The sequence below is a fragment of the Bufo gargarizans genome, chromosome 4, assembly GCF_014858855.1.
Source record: "Bufo gargarizans isolate SCDJY-AF-19 chromosome 4, ASM1485885v1, whole genome shotgun sequence".
NCBI lineage: Eukaryota > Metazoa > Chordata > Amphibia > Anura > Bufonidae > Bufo > Bufo gargarizans.
In genome coordinates this window covers 442,178,939-442,198,315 of record NC_058083.1, presented here as the reverse complement: position 1 = coordinate 442,198,315, position 19,377 = coordinate 442,178,939, and the positions used below count along the sequence as shown (strand labels likewise).

At 39.9% G+C, this 19,377-nt stretch overlaps 1 protein-coding gene across 6 annotated transcripts in view; it reads right to left on the bottom strand.

Moving 5' to 3' along the window:
• Positions 1-19,377, bottom strand: part of TIAM2 (TIAM Rac1 associated GEF 2) — a 441,154-nt gene that overhangs the window by 15,848 nt on the left and 405,929 nt on the right. For all 6 annotated transcript variants that reach the window (XM_044289376.1, XM_044289380.1, XM_044289379.1 and 3 more), the window contains 6 exons: positions 16,839-16,947; positions 15,244-15,423; positions 10,252-10,370; positions 10,068-10,176; positions 5,164-5,222; positions 1,799-1,904 (listed from right to left, as the gene is read on the bottom strand). In XM_044289376.1, the coding sequence (XP_044145311.1) occupies positions 1,799-1,904; positions 5,164-5,222; positions 10,068-10,176; positions 10,252-10,370; positions 15,244-15,423; positions 16,839-16,947 (682 nt within the window). The remainder of the gene's footprint in view (positions 1-1,798; positions 1,905-5,163; positions 5,223-10,067; positions 10,177-10,251; positions 10,371-15,243; positions 15,424-16,838; positions 16,948-19,377) is intronic.

The following is a 19,377-nucleotide window of genomic DNA, read 5'->3' as shown; positions in this document are numbered from 1 at the left end:
AATGGGTTTCACTCCAGATTTATCATTGCAACTTAATTAAAAAGTCACAAAAAAGTCGCAATCTCACTCCAGGAGGAGGGTGGAGTAGGAAAACTGGAGTAGCTTCTCTAAACAGAAGCGTTAGGCCCCTTTCACACAAGCGAGAATTCCGCGCGGGTGCAAAGCAAACACATTGCGCCCGCACGGAATCCGAACCCATTTATTGGTTTTCAAGCATCACTTTTGCGTTGCGTGAAAAATCGCAGCATGTGCTATATATTTTTGCGATTTCCACGCAACTCTGGCCCCATAGAAGTGAATGGGGCTGCGTGAAAATTGCATCACATCCACAAGCAAGTGCGGATGTGATGCAATTTTCAAGGATGGTTGCTAAGAGGTGTTGTTAGTAAACATTCAGTTTTTTATCACGAGCCTGCAAAATGCAGCAAATCGCATTGCACCCGCGAGTTAAAAACTGAACGCGATGGCAAACAAAACTGAGTGGCTTTGTATGCAAAATCGCACAAATTTCACTGAATGCATCTGCAACGCATCCGGACACATTCGTCTGCAAGGGGCCTTAGGCTTAAGGACAAGCCAAAATTATCCAACGACTTGTGACATTTGATAATGTGGCACAAAAGTACTCAAACAGACTCGAGCAAAATAGACGTCAAATATTCTCCTCATAATAAATTCCCCCCATAGTCTCATAAACTGCCTACCCTATTGGGACACCTACACGTTACACCTACAAGAGCTTTTACGACATACCATTCTAAATCCATTGGCATTAATATGCAGTTGGTCTCCTTTTTGCAGATAAAACACTTTCTAGCCTTCTGAGATGGCTTTCTATAAATTTTGGAGTGTGCCTGTGGGAATTTTTGAGGTCAGAAAATGATGTTGGACAAGAGGGCCTGGCTCGCAATCTCCAATCTAGTTGATCCTAAATGTGTTCAGTGGGGTTGAGGTCAGGGCTCTGTGCATGCCAGTCAAGTTCTTCCACACCAAACTCACCTAATCGTGCCTTTAATCAGCCTCGCCTTGTGAACTGGGGCACAGTCATGCTGGAAGCGAAAAGTGCCTTCCCCAAACTGTTCCCACAAAGTTGGAAGTGTACAACTGTCCAAAATGTCTTGGTATGCTGAAACATTAAGATTTCCCTACACTGGAACTAAGGGCACTAGGCAAACTCATGAAAAACATCCCCACAGCATTATCCCTCCTTCACCAGACAGTTGGCACAGAGCAGTGAGGCAGGTAACGTTCACTTGGCATTCACCAAATTTAGACTCCCGTCAGACTGTTAGAAAATGAAGTGTGACTTGTCAAGCCACAGAACAGGTTTCCACTGCGTCAGCGTCCAGTGGTGGCATGCTTCACTTGGCATTGTTTTTGGTGATGTAAGGCTTGCACTTTTAGGGTAAATTGGCAGAATGGCACTTAAAATAATAATAAAGTGCTGTATATCTAAATATCTATACATAATATAAAGCAAAACAAGTACAATAAGCCTGAATTGAATAGACTAGTACAGAGGAAGATCAGAAATTAATATTTTATTCTCATCTCCTTAACTTGTCATTCTTCCCTTCACTAGTTAAATTTGGTGGAACTATGTTTAAGGTTTTAAATAATATAGTTAATAGATTTACTGCACATAGATTTAAAGGTGCCATGTGTGAATCCAGTCTAATAAAAAGGTAAGGCCGTCTGTTGCTCAGCATTCCACACAGCCAGCCTTTACTCTTGTACAGTTTTCCCATGCTTTAAAGAACACACAGTAATATTTCTATTCAAGGATTGCATTATTTACCGGCAGCATTTCCCATTCTCACTTGAACTGCAGACAAAGGAATCAGCCAACGGAATTTAAACTGATCAATATCACCATAGGTTTGAGAGCTTCGTGTATTCTGACTCTATAAAAATATAGAAAAAAAATGCATAACTTGAATAACCAAGTACAATATTTGAATATTTTATTTTAAAATATTTTCAAAGATAGTTTCATGGCTAAAATGGGCGATTCTTTTTATATATATATATATATATATATATATATATATATATATATATACACATATACACATATACATATACACATACACATACACATATACAGGAACGTCTCTAAAAATTAGCATATTGTGATAAAGTTCATAATTTTCTGTAATCTACTGATAAACATTAGACTTTCATATATTTTAGATTCATTACACACAACTGAAGTAGTTCAAGCCCTTTATTGTTTTAATATTGATGATTTTGGCATACAGCTCATGAAAACCCCAAATTCCTATCTAAAAAAAATAGCATATCATGAAAAGGTTCTCTAAACGAGCTATTAACCTAATCATCTGAATCAACTAATTAACTTTAAACACCTGCAAAAGATTCCTGAGGCTTTTAAAAACTCCCAGCCTGGTTCATTACTCAAAACCACAATCATGGGTAAGACTGCCGACCTGACTGCTGTCCAGAAGGCCATCATTGACACCCTCAAGCAAGAGGGTAAGACACAGAAAGAAATTTCTGAACGAATAGGCTGTTCCCAGAGTGCTGTATCAAGGCACCTCAGTGGGAAGTCTGTGGGAAGGAAAAAGTGTGGTAGAAAACGCTGCACAACGAGAAGAGGTGACCGGACCCTGAGGAAGATTGTGGAGATGGACAGATTCCAGACCTTGGGGGACCTGCGGAAGCAATGGACTGAGTCTGGAGTAGAAACATCCAGAGCCACCGTGTACAGGCGTGTGCAGGAAATGGGCTACAGGTGCCACATTCCCCAGGTCAAGCCACTTTTGAACCAGAAACAGCGGCAGAAGCGCCTGACCTGGGCTACAGAGAAGCAGCACTGGACTGTTGCTCAGTGGTCCAAAGTACTTTTTTCGGATGAAAGCTAATTTTGCATGTCATTCGGAAATCAAGGTGCCAGAGTCTGGAGGAAGACTGGGGAGAGGGAAATGCCAAAATGCCTGAAGTCCAGTGTCAAGTACCCACAGTCAGTAATGGTCTGGGGTGCCATGTCAGCTGCTGGTGTTGGTCCACTGTGTTTTATCAAGGGCAGGGTCAATGCAGCTAGCCATCAGGAGATTTTGGAGCACTTCATGCTTCCATCTGCTGAAAAGCTTTATGGAGATGAAAATGGTTTACTGACCATGGTATTACTGTGCTCAATTGGCTTGCCAACTCTCCTGACCTGAACCCCATAGAGAATCTGTGGGATATTGGGAAGAGAAAGTTGAGAGACGCAAGACCCAACACTCTGGATGAGCTTAAGGCCGCTATCGAAGCAGCCTGGGCCTCCATAACACCTCAGCAGGGCCACAGGCTAATTGCCTCCATGCCACGCCGCATTGAAGCAGTCATCTCTGCAAAAGGATTCCCGACCAAGTATTGAGTGCATAACTGAACATAATTATTTGAAGGTTGACTTTTTTTTTGTATTAAAAAACACTTTTCTTTTATTGGTCGGATGAAATATGCTAATTTTTTTAGATAGGAATTTTGGGTTTTCATGAGCTGTATGCCAACATCATCAATATTAAAACAATAAAAGGCTTGAACTACTTCAGTTGTGTGTAATGAATCTAAACTATATGAAAGTTTAATGTTTATCAGTACATTACAGAAAATAATCACAATATGCTCATTTTTTTTAGAAGGACCTGTATATATATATATATATATATCTCAGTATATTTCCTAAGCATTGGACATTTAATGTAGAATGTAAGGAATTGATCTGTCCAGCCATCACAAAAATCTCACATAATGTAAGCATCAAATATGGCAACACAAATCTAAGGTCCAAGGTAGTGTAGTAGAGTATACTTGATATGATGAAAAACACATCAACAAAAAAAACATGTTGGGCATATATAGACTACTACTCTGAAGGCGGGTGCGGATGATCCTTTACGTCATTTTTGCAGTGATTGGCTACATTTTATTCTTTTAGAATGTTTTTTTTTTTTGTTAAATGTGTATGAAGCAGTGTCAGACTGAGGTACCTAGGGCCCACCTGTAAAATTTATTTTGGGGGCCCACCGTATGGATACATTCAAATATAATAAATAATCTAACAAGTTTTTTTTATATAAACATAGGCTGGTTGAGATGCTGTACATTGAATATATGTATGTAGTGCAGTAAGTCTAATGTGTCATGTGCCAGGGGGTGGGAGACTATGGGCCCATCGGGGGATTCCCCTGTACCCCTGTGGGCCAGTCCGAGCCTGGTATCAAGTATCCATTGTCGATATATATTCAGTTCTATCCACAGGTATATAGTGATGAAATAAGTGCAGTAACAGAGCATGTGAATTGTATCTCCAGAGATAACACCACTCTTGCTCATGGGCCATGCAGTTAAGTCAAACCGTTACAAAACCATGTACAACCCATGGATTTAGCGATTTGCAGCTTTAAAAAAAACAAACAAAAAAAAAACTGCAGTTAAATGAAGCAGCAGAAATAGAGTGTAGATACCGGTAATTAGCAAAAGAGCAAGTGGTCCACAAATGGGGCTGTCTACTGCTGATCATCATGGGTTCTGTGCCAATTATAGGAGCAAAAATGTCATGTTCACCAAGATGGTAGCTATCACAACAGGATTTTGGTTTGTGCTTCCTTCCATAGAGGACTACTACACATAATATGTTATGTGTCAATGCTTTGATTTCTATGTGACATTCTGGAACTTTCCTTTTAAGAACTTTACATATAATAACAGAGAAAATTGATTGAACATTAAATAAGTGTGTCGGTAAAATGCTGTCATCATCTTAATCTGCAGTCTATTTTTCCTACAAGGCCTAATTACGAATGGTACATTTGTTCGTGCCACCTACACACAGTACTGCGCGTGTTGATTTTCTTCCCATGCTTATAAGAGGATTCCACACCTCCCCCTCCCTTCAGTATCCTCTATACCTTCCAGACTGAGCTTTTAGACTGTTTGCAGACTAATCCAGTACAAATGCAGCCCTTCTCCCAAGGTTTACTGATATGAACTGTTTAGTAAATTGTATTCCCTTTCTATGCAGATACACTGTCAACATACAATACTTGAGATGCTGGTTTTATGAAGGTATGATGCCTACAGCAAGAGGTTTCGAAGAGAGCTGAGCTACCAAGGATTAGACTCCACATGTGTGGTCCAGTCTGTTGGAGAACTTACTGTTTTCTTTTTCAACTTGAAGTTTTCTTTGTGCACGAGAATGATGGCCCTTCTAAACACTGCAAGAAGCAGAAAAGAAGAGCATCACATGGATATTTAGGCCGACAGGTCAACAGATAAATATGTTCTGTTTGAGTTATTCTTAAGAGTTATAGGACATTTTGTCACCTCTTTATTACATAGACTAGGTCCCCTGCACTGCAGATAACAATATAGCACTAAATTAGTGCTTCTTAAGGTGCCTTCACACCTGGCGAAAAAGTCCAACAGAAAATACGCAGGTGCAGATTACATTCCCTATTAAAACAAATGGAGACAATGTTATTCCACAGAGGAGCACAGGGCAGGGAGTGACACTTTTCAACCCCATATGATAACCTGGTGGAAGTCTTTATCTGGAGTGTTTTCTGGTGGACTTTTCCATTACTTTTGAAGACACACTAAGAGAAAACTGACTGATGTACTCCATCCAACAAAGCCATATCACCACAAAAACATGCAGTGTCGCCCACTCTCTGCAATGTCAGTTGCCAAGCAACAGCCATTACATATTGAGGCAGTGCGCGATAAAACATTCCATTCTGCAGAATCTGGAACACACACAGCCAATATCTGGGTTTTTTAGATCCGCAATTTGCGGAACACAAAAACGGCAATGGCCGTGTGCATGAGCCCTTAATGTTTAAAGTTCTAGGGTTCTTTTTAATGTGAAACTGAACATCTTTTATGCTAGTTTCACACTTTAGTTTCCGGCTGGCCAGAGATCTCTTGATCGGGTATTGCTGAATGTTACTGGAATGCCCATCGGCCCCATTGCCTATATCGGGATCCAACGGTGATCCGGCTGCTACCCAGCAAATGCCAGGATTCAGCCAGACAAAAACCGCAGCTGTTTTTGAAGTTTGCTTGGCAGAATTTTGAAGAACCATTAGTTTTATCCAGGCAGGACGATGTATTTTTTTTTTAAATAACCACAATTTCTTTTATATTTTGCCCTGCATTCATACACCCCATAAGAATATATACATGTTAATGGTTTGAAATAACCCTTTGAAGCAATGCAGTTGAATGTAAAATTAAAAGGTTGCCATAAACAGTGTAAAGTTGATCATAATGGATGATTTTAACCAAAACAAATATTAATTGGTTGAAATTTATGGACAGTCGCTTTAGCCGACCGATGGACCATTATTGTTTAATATTTCCGTCATATCGGCCAATATGGATTAAAATGTGTATGGTCGTGTCTGTGAAATGGTTCAATTGCTGTTCAACCATCAACCAATTTCTGTCTAATGTGTACGGCCAGGTTTGTTAGGCTTCATTTACATGTCATAGTTTGTCAGTGATACTCCATCAGCGATTGTGATCCAAGACCAGGATACGAGCCTTCACAGACATAAGGTATAAGGGAAGGATCTGCATCTGTTCTGCGTTTAGAGCCGCACCTGGTTTTAGCTCAGGATCACTGATGGAAATCACTGAACAAATACTGACATGTGAATAAGGCCTTGTGTGTAGCAGGCTTATTTACTGGTTGTCTTATTATCAGAAAGTCACCATCAACCTCTCTAAAGTTTCACACTAGCGTTCGGCTGTCCGCTCGTGAGCTCCGTTTGAAGGGGCTCACGAGCGGACCCGAACGCTCCCGTCCAGCCCTGATGCAGTCTGAATGGATGCGGATCCGCTCAGAATGCCTCAGTCTGGCGGCGTTCAGCCTCCACTCGGCTCAGCAGGCGGACACCTGAACGCTGCTTGCAGAGGCGTGCGGATCCGTCCAGACTTACAATGTAAGTCAATGGGGACGGATCCGTTTGAAGATGACACACTATGGCTCAATCTTCAAGCGGATCCGTCCCCCATTGACTTTCTAATGTAAAAGTCTGGACGGATCCGCTCAGGCTAATTTCACACTTAGCTTTTTTTTGCAAATATAATGCAGACGGATCCGTTCTGAACAGAGCCTCCGTCTGCATTATTATGATCGGATCCGTTCAGAACGGATCCAATCGAACGCTAGTGTGAAAGTAGCCTAAGGCTGCCTGTACACAATCAGGATTTGATCTGATTTTTGGATGCAATTAAAAACAGGTGTAGATTCACAAAAGAGCTGAAGAAGAATATCCCTGTTGTAACTACTCTCCCTTTATGATCCACACCCAGTTTTGGCCTCAAAAACCACCTAAAATAACCTGATCAAACCCTGAAAGTGTATAAGCAGCCTAAAAATAACCATGTAGCTGCCACATTGAAGTACGTAGTTTGTATTGCAATGTGTTTACCCCAGGATGATTGCAGGCATTAGTCAGGCAATTTATGGTTGCAATCATCCATCTAGTATTCAGGATGTTACGTCTATACATAATGCCTATCTGCAGTGCAGCGGTATAGTTCAGATTTATTTGATATATTTAAGTGTTATTTTCAGGATTTGAATTTAATTTGGGTTTGTGCGTCTTGCAAACTTTAAGAGTTTTACTTTTAGCCAAATACATCATTAAGAATTAGTCTAGCTTTGTGAGCTGGAAATCTTCCAGAGTATAATTATTCAATCCAAAAGTCCTATACTGTATACAAGATAGTTGCGTATAGAAAAAGGTCTAGCCCTCAAATATAGCAAAAAAACCTTTGAAAAAAAAGACCTAGGCGATATTGTTTATCCTGATAATGTTTTGTTGTACACTGTATGACTGTCATTACTCAAAATATTTACTTACAACTTGCTTATATGACTGCTAAATATATGCTTATGTTGGATACTTTGAGATATCATAACATGTACAATCTGCCTTTTCTGACAAAACAATAAAAATTGTTAATTTTAAATAAATAAAAAAGACCTAGGCGGAATACATTAAAGCTGAATACATTTAAAACATAGCTTTTACTCATAATAATTAAAAGGATAAACCCACATAGTGCTCAAATAAACGGTGAGAAAATGTACATAAAAAATATGACATAAAAAGGACGTAATAAAAATACAAATAAACAAAAGCCATAAATAAATGGAAAGGTCTTACTAATTAAAGGATGAATGTCTACCTTTCAACCATCCTAGCTAATCATGACAGGGTCCGTATAATTGCTGAAATTCTTCCGGGGACATAAAACTACATAGCCCAGACACTGGTTAGGATGGGGGCTAAACAGTTCCTACCTAGCAATACAGAGCACCCGCCCCGATAGGGACAACCCCGTCTAGAACCTTTTCATTTTAGGGGCCTAGTCCATAAACATATCCCTCAATCTCATGTCCATTTGTATTTTTAATGCGTCCTTTATTACGTCGTGTTTTTTATGTACATTTTTTCACCGTTTATTTGAGCACTAGGTGGGTTTATCCTTTTAATTATCAGTAAAAGCTATGTTTTAAATGTATTCAGCTTTAATGTATTCCGCCTAGGTCTTTTTTTTCTAAGCAATATTAGAGTATAATTATTCCAGCAATTAAGCACAATTAGTGTGTAAAGAATCATCTTGGCCTCTGTCGGACACATGGAGATGAAGCTGTAAATACACATTTCACTGAAATAGAGATCAGGCAGCATGGCAATGGGTGGGATCAAAAAGGATAAGCTGGGACATATAGTGAACATGACCAGCATCAACCTGCATGCAATTCAAACTGACACAGGTGGCAGAGAAGAGCTTTAGGCTATATCCAGATATGACTGAAATGCTGCAGATTTGCCATTCTGGATTTTTGTGCAGGAAATCTGCAGCATTGTACAGTACCAGCAAAATTGACTGGGTTTTTAAGAAATCTCATCAACATGCTGTGTGAATTGACCTGTCGTGCAGATTGGAGTCTACAGAGTGCTTCCTGGGGTTCCGTTCCGTGCCTCCGTACCGCAAAAAGATAGAGAAAGTTCTATCTTTTTGCAGAACGGATGGATCGCGGACCCATTCAAGTGAATGGATCCGCGATACCCATGCGGCTGGGCCATGGTCGGTGCCCGTGCATTGCGGACTGCCATTTGCGGTACACAGCATGTGAACAAGCCCTTAGCCTGAGCGGAGATCCACTAAGAAAAGGCTCTCCTCCTCTGGAAGAAACAGTATCAGTGCCACAAAAAAAAATATAATTCAATTATTCAAAATTCTAAAACAATCACATTAAATTTATAGAATGGACCTTCTTTTACAATGCAGTTCCAGCACTTATTTTAGGGAATCAGGGAAACTTCATAATTGTATCTCACTAGTCTTATGCCTTATGAGAGCGCCGCTTACAGTACCATTACTGCACATTCATGGGTTGACTATTTTTGAGAATTATTGCTGGAATTTTAAAAATTTTTGAAGTACTGCCTATTTTTCTATGTTATCTGTTGATTTCTATCTACTATACATATGCAAATATGTATAGTAGATAGAAATCAACAGATAACATAGAAAAATAGGCCGTACTTCAAAAATACAAAAACATTTGAACTTTAATTAGCCTTGTGTGACATTTCAGTCCATACAACAAGGAACCTTCTCAAGCCTTGACTAGCTATTTTCCTATCTAATATATGAAGGATTGATGGCTTTGGGCAACGACTGTATGCGTTTTGCGGTCCACAAAAAAAAAAATTAAAAAAAATCACATCTGTATGCCCTCAGTTTTTTTTTTTTCTTTGGGGGTCCATTGTAACAATGCCTTATCCTTGTCTGCCAAACGGACAATAGGACATGTTCTATTTTTTTTTTGCAGGGCTACGGAACGTACATACTGATGTGGACTGCACACAGTGTAATGGGTCCGCATTCTAGCCGCAAAACAAAGGAACGGGCACGGAAACAAAATACATTTGTGTGCATGTAGCCTTATCCCGAGGATTTGCACCAATCTTATTGCTGTTTCCAACGAGGGCTGCTCTTTTTTCTTACATACATTGGATGGATGGAATACTTACCAAACACTGTCAGCTCAAGGTCTTTTCTCGTTTTGCCAAGAGAAGGGAAGATATTAAGCCAGGTAACTGTAGAATATACCAAAAGCTCCCCCATAGAGAGCTCTGTGACCTGCAAGTACAAAGCAGCATTTGTAAGGTGTTCCCTCTCTTTGAAATATTCGTTTGGTGACTTCCGTTACAGTACCTCTTTTTCTGTCCCACTCTGCTCTGCTACCAACTGATCAAACACTGTTCCATAGTCTTCGTAGATTTTCTGCATTTCGTTAATATGACTGGCTACCTTCTCCATAGCCTTTAGTGCTTCTGTAAATTTAGAAGGTACAACATTTTATAGTTTATATCACAGAGTATGGAAACAGAACTGTATGGGCACTCAAAATACTGTGGTTATTGCTAACTCATTTATGTAAATTAGCCTCAAGGAGCAACGCCTGTTACACCTACAGGCTCTGCTTTCTCTGTAACTGCCGCGCCCTATGTACTTTGATTTACAGGGCCAGGTATAATGATGTTTTCACTCTCTGGCACTGTCAAAGTGGAGAAGGTGTGGTAGTTGCAGAGAGAGCAGAGCCTCTAAGTGTAACGGCAATGCCCCAGTTGCTCCTAGAGGCTCATTGGCATATATTAAAATTTCATTTTTCTCAATAATGTGTGCACATATAGATGGCACATGGTAGATGGGGAGCCCTGTTACAGATCTCTGTCTACAATCTGATAATGGGCAAATCCAGGTAACCGTGGCACTCCAAACAGTAAGGACAGTTAATTCCTGAAGCACCAGAGTACACCACAATCACCAACATCAAAAAGAAATGGTTGTAGGAGTAAAACTTTACATTATAAAGGAGTAAACTTGTTAAGGATTCTTATGATGGTACTTTATATACAGTAGGTAGTTGATGAAAGACAACTAGTATCACCAGTCCTGTTCAAAGCTCATTTCCACATCTATAAAAAAAAGTCTAATGTGGGCATTTATTAGAACTGTAGAATTTTGACACCATAGGAACAGTCAATGCTTCTAAATGCTCACAGACAGCATGAACAGATGGACCAACACTTTGTAACTGCGACCATACCCACATTAATTCAGTAGATCAGAAATTGAGCAGATATACTCAATTCTGTGCAAAGCCGTATCAGAGTATGTGCACTTCTATAATAAACGGCTATAGAAAACATCAAGGAGGTAACTAGAGGTCAACGTGAAGCATTTGGCTACAGTATGTATCTAAGGCTACTTTCACATTAGCGTTTTCAATTCCGCTATTGCGATGAGTCATAGGATCTCAATAGCGAAAGAAAACGCTTCATTTTTGTATCCATTCATTGTCAATGGGGACAAAACTGAACTGAACGAAACAGAATGTACCAAAATGCATTCCGTTCCATTTTGTTGCGCTTGCATCACGGACAGATTAACGCTGCAAGCAGCGGTTTTCTCTCCGCGATGTGGTGTGGAGCAAAATGGATCAGTCCTGACACACAATATAAGTCAATGGGGACGGATCCGTTTTATCTGACACAATAGAAAACGGATCCGTCCCCCATTGACTTTCAATGAGGTTCATGACGGATGCATTATGGTAACAGAAGCGTTTTTTGCAGATCCATGAACGATCCACAAAAAACGTGAAAGTAGCCTTAGTCACATGGGCCGATACACAACGCAAAGATCAGGAATAAACCTTTTATTCAGAACACTGCCTGCTCATTAAAGGGGTTCTGCAGTTTAAACTGATGATCTATCCTCTGGATAGAGCATCAGCATCTGATCGGCGGGGGTCCGACACCCGGGACCCCTGCTGACCAGCTGCTTGAGAAGGCAGCGGCGCTGGCAGTAGTGCCGCGGCCTTCTCGCTGTTTACCACAGGCCCAGTGAGGTAACGACTAGTATCACTGGCCTAGGCGGGGCTAAGCTCCATTCAAGTGAACAGAGCTTAGCCACGCCCAGGCCATTGATACTAGTCGTGACATCACTGGACCTGCGGCAAACAGCAAGAAGGCTGCGGTGCCTTCTCAAACAGCTGATCAGCAGGGGTCCCGGGTGTCAGACACCCGCTGATCAGATGCTGATGATCTATCCAGAGGATAGATCAGCAGTTTAAAAAAACTGCAGAACTCCTTTAAGCTGCAGCATGCTTCTGGATAGGGATGAATGATCGCTACTGCAATCAATTGTTCTCATACAGATTCATTGTTTGTCAGCAGTACATCACACACAAGGCGACCTGCTGCTGACAAATGTTGACTTTATTTTTTCTGCATATACGATCAGATCACCAAGACTGCGTTCACAGTATTGGGAATCCAGTAGCCTGATCCGACAGAGCTTCAGGCTACCGGAGCTCCTTGTTTCCGGCATTGCCAGACACAACGGTGTTACACCGAATACCCATTGACTATAATGTAATTCAGTGGTTTCCTGCATAAATGTGAAGCTTTATCCTCAATATTGGTTGCTAGCAGTTTTCTAAATGAAGTATCTCCACACATGGCCCAACTCGCTTCGAGTTTCACCTTGGATGGCTAATGGCTTGTTTTAGAAGACTATCTTTAGAACTTGGCATGTGGACTATTCAGATTTGTTATAAGCCATTCACTGTGGAACTCTTGTGAGTACAATAAAATTGTCTGCAGTACGAGGCATCCGATTGTTGCGTACTTTCACCATTGAAGTCGTTTGTCCACATTTTTACTGATACAGGGAATGCAGAGAGTTGAGCAACTTCTTTTGGAAGACCATTTTCCATAGCAACCAAGCCTGAGGATACAACTTAATGTAGTCCGGATTCACACTGCTCAATACGCCGATTGTCCTAAATTCAATGAATAAGCGAATAAGACCGTATCAGAGTGCAGTTCTTTCATTTCCGCGATAGACATTTTATACTTGTCCTCCCTTCACACTTCGGCTGCTTCTTTAGTTCCGCAAGGTTGTAGGAGACCTCCCACTGAAAGCTTCACTTCCCCCAGGCCATCTCCCCTTTACCTCTATAAACATTCAGAAGAGATTACAGATAGTGTAGTAGCCAGGACTCAGTAAGAAATCCTTTCATTTCATGTTAGTTCCATATCCAGCACTCCAAGCATTTGCCAGACCCAGGGTGTCACTGCTACACCCTTGTGGAACTACAAGAAGCAGCAAGTAGCAGAAGTGTGGAAGGAGGACAAATATTAAACATCCATCGCAGAAATCGAAGAATCGCACTCAGATAAAGACATATTTGCTTATTCATTGAATTTTAAGACAGTCATCATATTGAACAGTATGAATTTGGACACAGAAATTGATAAAATTTTTGTTAGTCTGCTAGCTCCGATTGACTGATACATATTTTTTAAAATACATTTTAGTGAGGATACAACTCCGTTCAATAAGAGGTGTATTTGACTTCTAGTATGACTTTTTAATGAACACTGGGTGCTTATTACATTTTAGGGGCTGATAACATCAGATTTTAGCTCTCTGGCTGAGCATTCTGAGATATGTTTAAATTCAGTCTTCATATGTGTCCCTCAGTGGATCCATTCATTTAAACTCTGATATCTATATCCCCTCTTTTCCATCTTGCAGGACGCAAATGAGTGTTCTACTAAAATGTGCACAGACAGAAAAAGCAGATCACAGTCCAAAGTTTAATCTTTTTATACTTTGTTTCCCCAGCGCAATGCTTGGCGGGGACCAAAAATGTGCCGTGAGCGGCCCCTTAGCTAATACTGTCCATTATAGTTGTTGAAAGTGGCAATACACGGGTCATGTCTGATGTACTGCCTGAACGAATGCTTCTTATAGAAAGATATATTTCAGTGATAAATGTTCTTGAATAGTCTGTATGAAAAATCACTGAAATATTGGATAATTACTGGGGTAGTTATTGGCTGTACGACCCATATGAAGCTGACTACTACGACAAAAATATAAACGCCTACTTTTTAGATAGTAACAGTGTGTCATTCATTGGCTTAAATAATTGATATTAAATTTCACCCAGAAAAAGTTTATCTATATGGCCACCTTACAGGATACATTTTTCAGAACAGTATATTCTCATGCCTTTTTGATGTACACTCTATAACTGTTTAAGCATATATTTGGATAACAGTAGTAAACCGATGCACAGCAACTTTCAAACGAATAGAAGCAAAATTTTGTAGAAAATTGCTGACACAGTTCCTGTAATTTGTATGACAATGAAGTACGCCACACACAGTGGAAGCAGAGACCACGGCCAGTGGGAATGACTAAATCCTCATTCTCAGCCATAGCCAGTTATGTGATCCAGTGCATGAACAGAGGACAATTCAATGACAATTATAATGGGTATGACAAGTCTTAGGAGGTCTGAAATAAATGATATACTGATCTTATCACCAACTGTAAACACAAATGATATTATAACCATTTGTATGATGCCAACAAAAACATAGTATGAAACATAAAAAACTAATTTTGTTTGGTGAACCATATTTATATATACCATAGTAGCAGACTGCCCTAATATTAGCCAAAAGGTAATGAACTAACCAAAAGAGTAATCATTTCTAATCCCATCTGTTTTACTGTGGACGCCAAAGAAAATAATTACAATGGGAATTTATGGTACCCTTTTAAACAATAGGTAATTTTCTTTTAATCACATCCTTATATTAAATGTATGAGTTTTTTGCTAAAATCGTGCACTTTTCACAATGGCCACTAGGCCTAATATGTTACGTCTTGTCCTGTACAGATAACTTTTCAGTAAATAACACAAGAGCCACCATTTACAGTAGGTGACATCACAGCTCATCTCAATGTGGCTGCTCTCAAAGAACAGGCAGTCTTTATATATTTTGGGCCTAGTGGCCAATGTGAAAACCGCATGATTTTAGTTATACATCTATCCATCACTCTATAAAAGATTTTTTTTGAAGAATTGTGTTTTTTAGAACATTTTCCAGATAGGTAGACAAACATAAAAAATAAAAAAAACACAATACACACCAAAAGTTCTTTCAAAATACTTAAATGTATTTTGAAAGAACTTTTGATGTGTATTGTGTTTTTACTTTAATGTTTGTCTACCTATCTGGAAAATGTTCTAAAAAACACAATTCTTCAAAAAAAATCTTTTAAAAAAATAGGTCTTTTTCTGAAGACGCATTCCCTTCAAAACACCATAAATAAAAGTACCTGTCAGGTGATAATGTTCTTCACTTTCATTGTCTGTCAATGACACCAGTTCTTTCAACAACAGTGGGTATTTCAAAACTCTCTGAACCGGTTTGATCAGATATGACTCTAAGGTAGACGAATGCTGCTTTGTGGGGTTTCTGGCATCCAAAAATTCCTTAAAAGCTGGATCTGTTCTAGCTGCAAAGAGAATGGATGGAAGAAATTATAGTATGATATAAGAAGTTACAAATCTGACTGACCCCGGTATCTACAATGCCTAAGGCTTATATTAGACCAGCAGATGAGTTCCTTCCCGACAATTGCCTGCTCGTCATGGGGTATTCTGCGTCACTTTTACACAGGAAGGTCATTTCTAACAAGTATACCTATGAACGCTTGTTAGCGTTGTTATGGCGAACTGTCTAACACAGGCCTAGGATACACATACTATATCTATCCTAAGGCTCCTTTCACACAGGCATTGCGGAAGAGGTCCGGATGTGTTGCAGGTGCATTGCGGGAAACCAACGCGAGTGCGCACGCAATTTCAGTCAGTTTCGTCTGCGATTGTGTTGTCCAGTTTTTTTCCGCGTGAGTGCAAAGCGTTTTAATGCGCTTTGCACGCAAATGATGAAAAACATTGAAGTTCGGGTTTGGGTTTCTGTAGATTTTATTATTTCCCATTATAACATGGTTATAATGGAAATGAATAGCATTCTGTATTAAAGAATGCTAAGTAAAATGACCAGTGAGGGTTAAAAAAATTTATTAAAAAAATTACTCACCTCATCCAGTTGATCGCACAGCCGTTATAGTCTTCTTTCTTCTTCTTGCAGAACCTGCAAAAAGGACCTGCACTGACGTCAGCGCAGGTCCTGCTGAATGAAGATAGAAGGTTCTACTGCATCTTCATTCAGCAGGACTTGCGCTGATGTCACCGCGCTCACCACATGGTGAGCGCAATGACCTAAGTGCAGGTCCTGAAAGAAGAAGAAAGATGACGATAACTGCTGTGCGATCAAGTGGATGAGGCGAGTAATTTTTTTATATTTTTTTTTAACCTTCAATGGTCATTTTACTTAGCATTCTGTATTAAAGAATGCTATTATTTTCCATTATAACCATGTTATAATAAAAAATAAAGTGCATGGACTTTAATGGGGTCCCGTGGATCATCCCTATTTATTCACATCATCTCCTTAGCAACCATCAATGAAAAACCCATTGCATCCGCACTTGCTTGCAGATGCTTGTGATTTTCACGCAACCCCATTCTATGGGGCCTGCTTTCCGTGAGAAAACACATAATATAGAACATGCTGCGATTTTCACACAACGCACAAGTGATGTGTGAAAAAAACATCGCTCATGTACACAGCCCTATTGAAATAAATGGGTCAGGATTCAGTGTGGGTACAATGCATTCAACGTCACGCATTGCACCCGTGCGGAAAACTCGCCCGTGTGAAAGGGGCCTAAGAGAAAAGTTAAAAGGTAATAATTTTCAGGCAGATTAGATAGACTAGCATTCTCTGTCGACACAAGTCTTTCTATATCCAAATTAAGAAATTAAATTATGCTAACTTTCATTATTGAAGTAGAAGCTGGTTTACCTCTTTCAAGAACTTTTTGCACTTTTATATGGTTTGCACAGAATCCGCTGTACAGTTTGAAGTGATCTGCATAATAAAGAAAAGATCCTCCCAGAGAAAACAGCAATTTCTAAAAGATAAAGATCACAATGAATAAAAGGTGTTCACGCTCTGCATCCAAGACTTCCGTCAGGAGGCTTTCCCGAGGAAAACCTCAGGGACATTCACTTGAAGGATGCCACTAGAAAGAAAAATGTGAAACCCAGTGGGTGCTGTTGAACGCAGGCCAAAGAGACACCCTCTTGGCCTCTATCAGTATAATGGGGACCTGTAGGTCTGTTTAATATATGTACAAGAAGCTTTCCAGGCACATGTAAACATGTGAAAAAGACCCCATATAAAAAAACAAAACAAAAAACTGCAAAAGCACAGGGAGATCCTATACCCAAGAAGACTGCATGTCTAAACCCTCACATGAAGAACATCCTTGTACTATATCAACTGTTGACTATGCATGAATACAGTTAGTATTTACCCCACTGGTGTTTTGTTGCATTACAACCTAGATTAAAAAATGGATTATTGTGGGTTTGTACCATTTAATTTACACAACATGCCTACCAATTTGAAGGTGCAAATTTTTTTTTACTGTGACAAATAAAAAAGGGGTTGTTCCATCTGGACATTTGTGGGATATTGATAGGATATGCCAGATAAGTCCAGTAGGTGTGGGTCACAATTCTAGGACCTGTTGTACATTGGATATCTCAAGAACAGGGCTCTGCTGTGACTAGAGAGTACACCGCGCATGTGCAATCTCCTTTTCATTCCCTGCTATGGGTCTTCCAAGAACATTTACTATTTTCCGAGCGCATCTTTTCCATTCAATGCTATGGGACGTCCGAAAATAACCGTGCGAGCACACTCGGAGGGTTGCCCCACATTCTTGGCTTCTTCTCCATTCACCGTGAGTGAGATCGGATTGGTTTCAGAGGTGGGAACTACATCTATTGCATATTTATAGCATGTTCTATCAATATGCCATACATTTCCAGATAGCAATACCCCTTTAGGACAAAAACAGAGAACTTTCATGTCCATAAAATATTCACTCCCTGGAAGTTATTACTTCGTGGGGCCACATTTTGTAGCCATTATAAGAGGGTATGTCTCTATTAGCTTAGCACATCTAGACACTGGGATTTTTGCCATTCTTCCAGAAAAAACTTCTCTAATGCTTTCACGTTACATACAGTATGTTGCATTGGGGTACAACAGTCTTCAAGTCATGCCACTGGTTCTCAATTAGATTTAGGTCTGGGCCATTTTAAGACATTTAAATGCTTCCCCATAAACCAGTGGTCATTGTCCTGCTGGAACCTGTGTCCCAGTCTCAAATCTCTGTACTTACTGCCATTCATCTTTCTTTCTGCCCTGACCATTTCCTGCCAAATAAAATCATTCCCACAGCATGAATGTGGCACCCCCATGCTTTATTATAGGAATGGTGTTCTTGGGGTTATGGGAAGTGTTGGGTTTATGCCGCAAATAGCATTTCCCACGATTGCCAAAAACAGACCTTCTTACATGTGTTTGGGGAGACTGCCACATGCTGCTTGGTGGACTTCAAACAGGGTTTCTTATGTTGTTTTTCTTTAAGCAGTGACTTTTTCTAACTGTACTTCCATAAAGCCTCTGTGAAGTGTATGGTTTATATTGGTGCTATGGACAGATACTTTCATCTCTGCTGTGGATCTTTGGAACTTCTTCAGTGTTATCTTGGATTCTTTGTAAAATCTCTGTTTAAAGAGAACCGGTCACCATAAAAATGCAATGCAAGCTACAAGCACCATGTTATAGAGCAGGAGGAGCGGAGTAGATTGATGCATAGTTTTATGGGAAAAGATTCAGTATAAGGGCTCATGCACACAAACTAAAAAAAAATTCTGCATCCGCAATAGAGGTCAAGAATAGGCATTTTCTATTATGGTTGCAGCCATGTACGATCCAGATGGCATTCGTGTTTTGCGGATCCGCAAAGCACAATGGCCATCTGAATCGGCCCTCACTGGATCTTTTCCCATAAAAGTGTATATCAATCTGTTCAACTCCTCCTGCTCTATAACATGCTGCCTTCAGCTTGAAAGTTATGTTCAGCTTAACAGGTTCCCTTTAATACCCTCGCTGGCCATTTGAATTTTAGTGGGCATCGTTCTCCTGGTTTGTAGGTGAAATATTCTTTACATTTTGTTATAATGCATAGAATGGTGCTCTGTGGGATGTTGTAAAGTTTGCACTTTAAAAATTGATGAAATATTTACCCTGATGTGACTTTCAGTGGTACAAATAGTTGCAGTGGCTTACAGTTAGGTTCATATATATATTTGGACACTGACACAAATTTTGTTTTTATTACCCGTTTACTAAAACATATTCAAGTTATAGTTATATAATGGACATGGGCATAAAGTCCAGACTTTTAGCTTTCATTTGAGGGTACCCACATTAAAATTGGATGAAGGGTTTAAGAGTTGCAGCTCCTTTACATGTCACCCTGTTT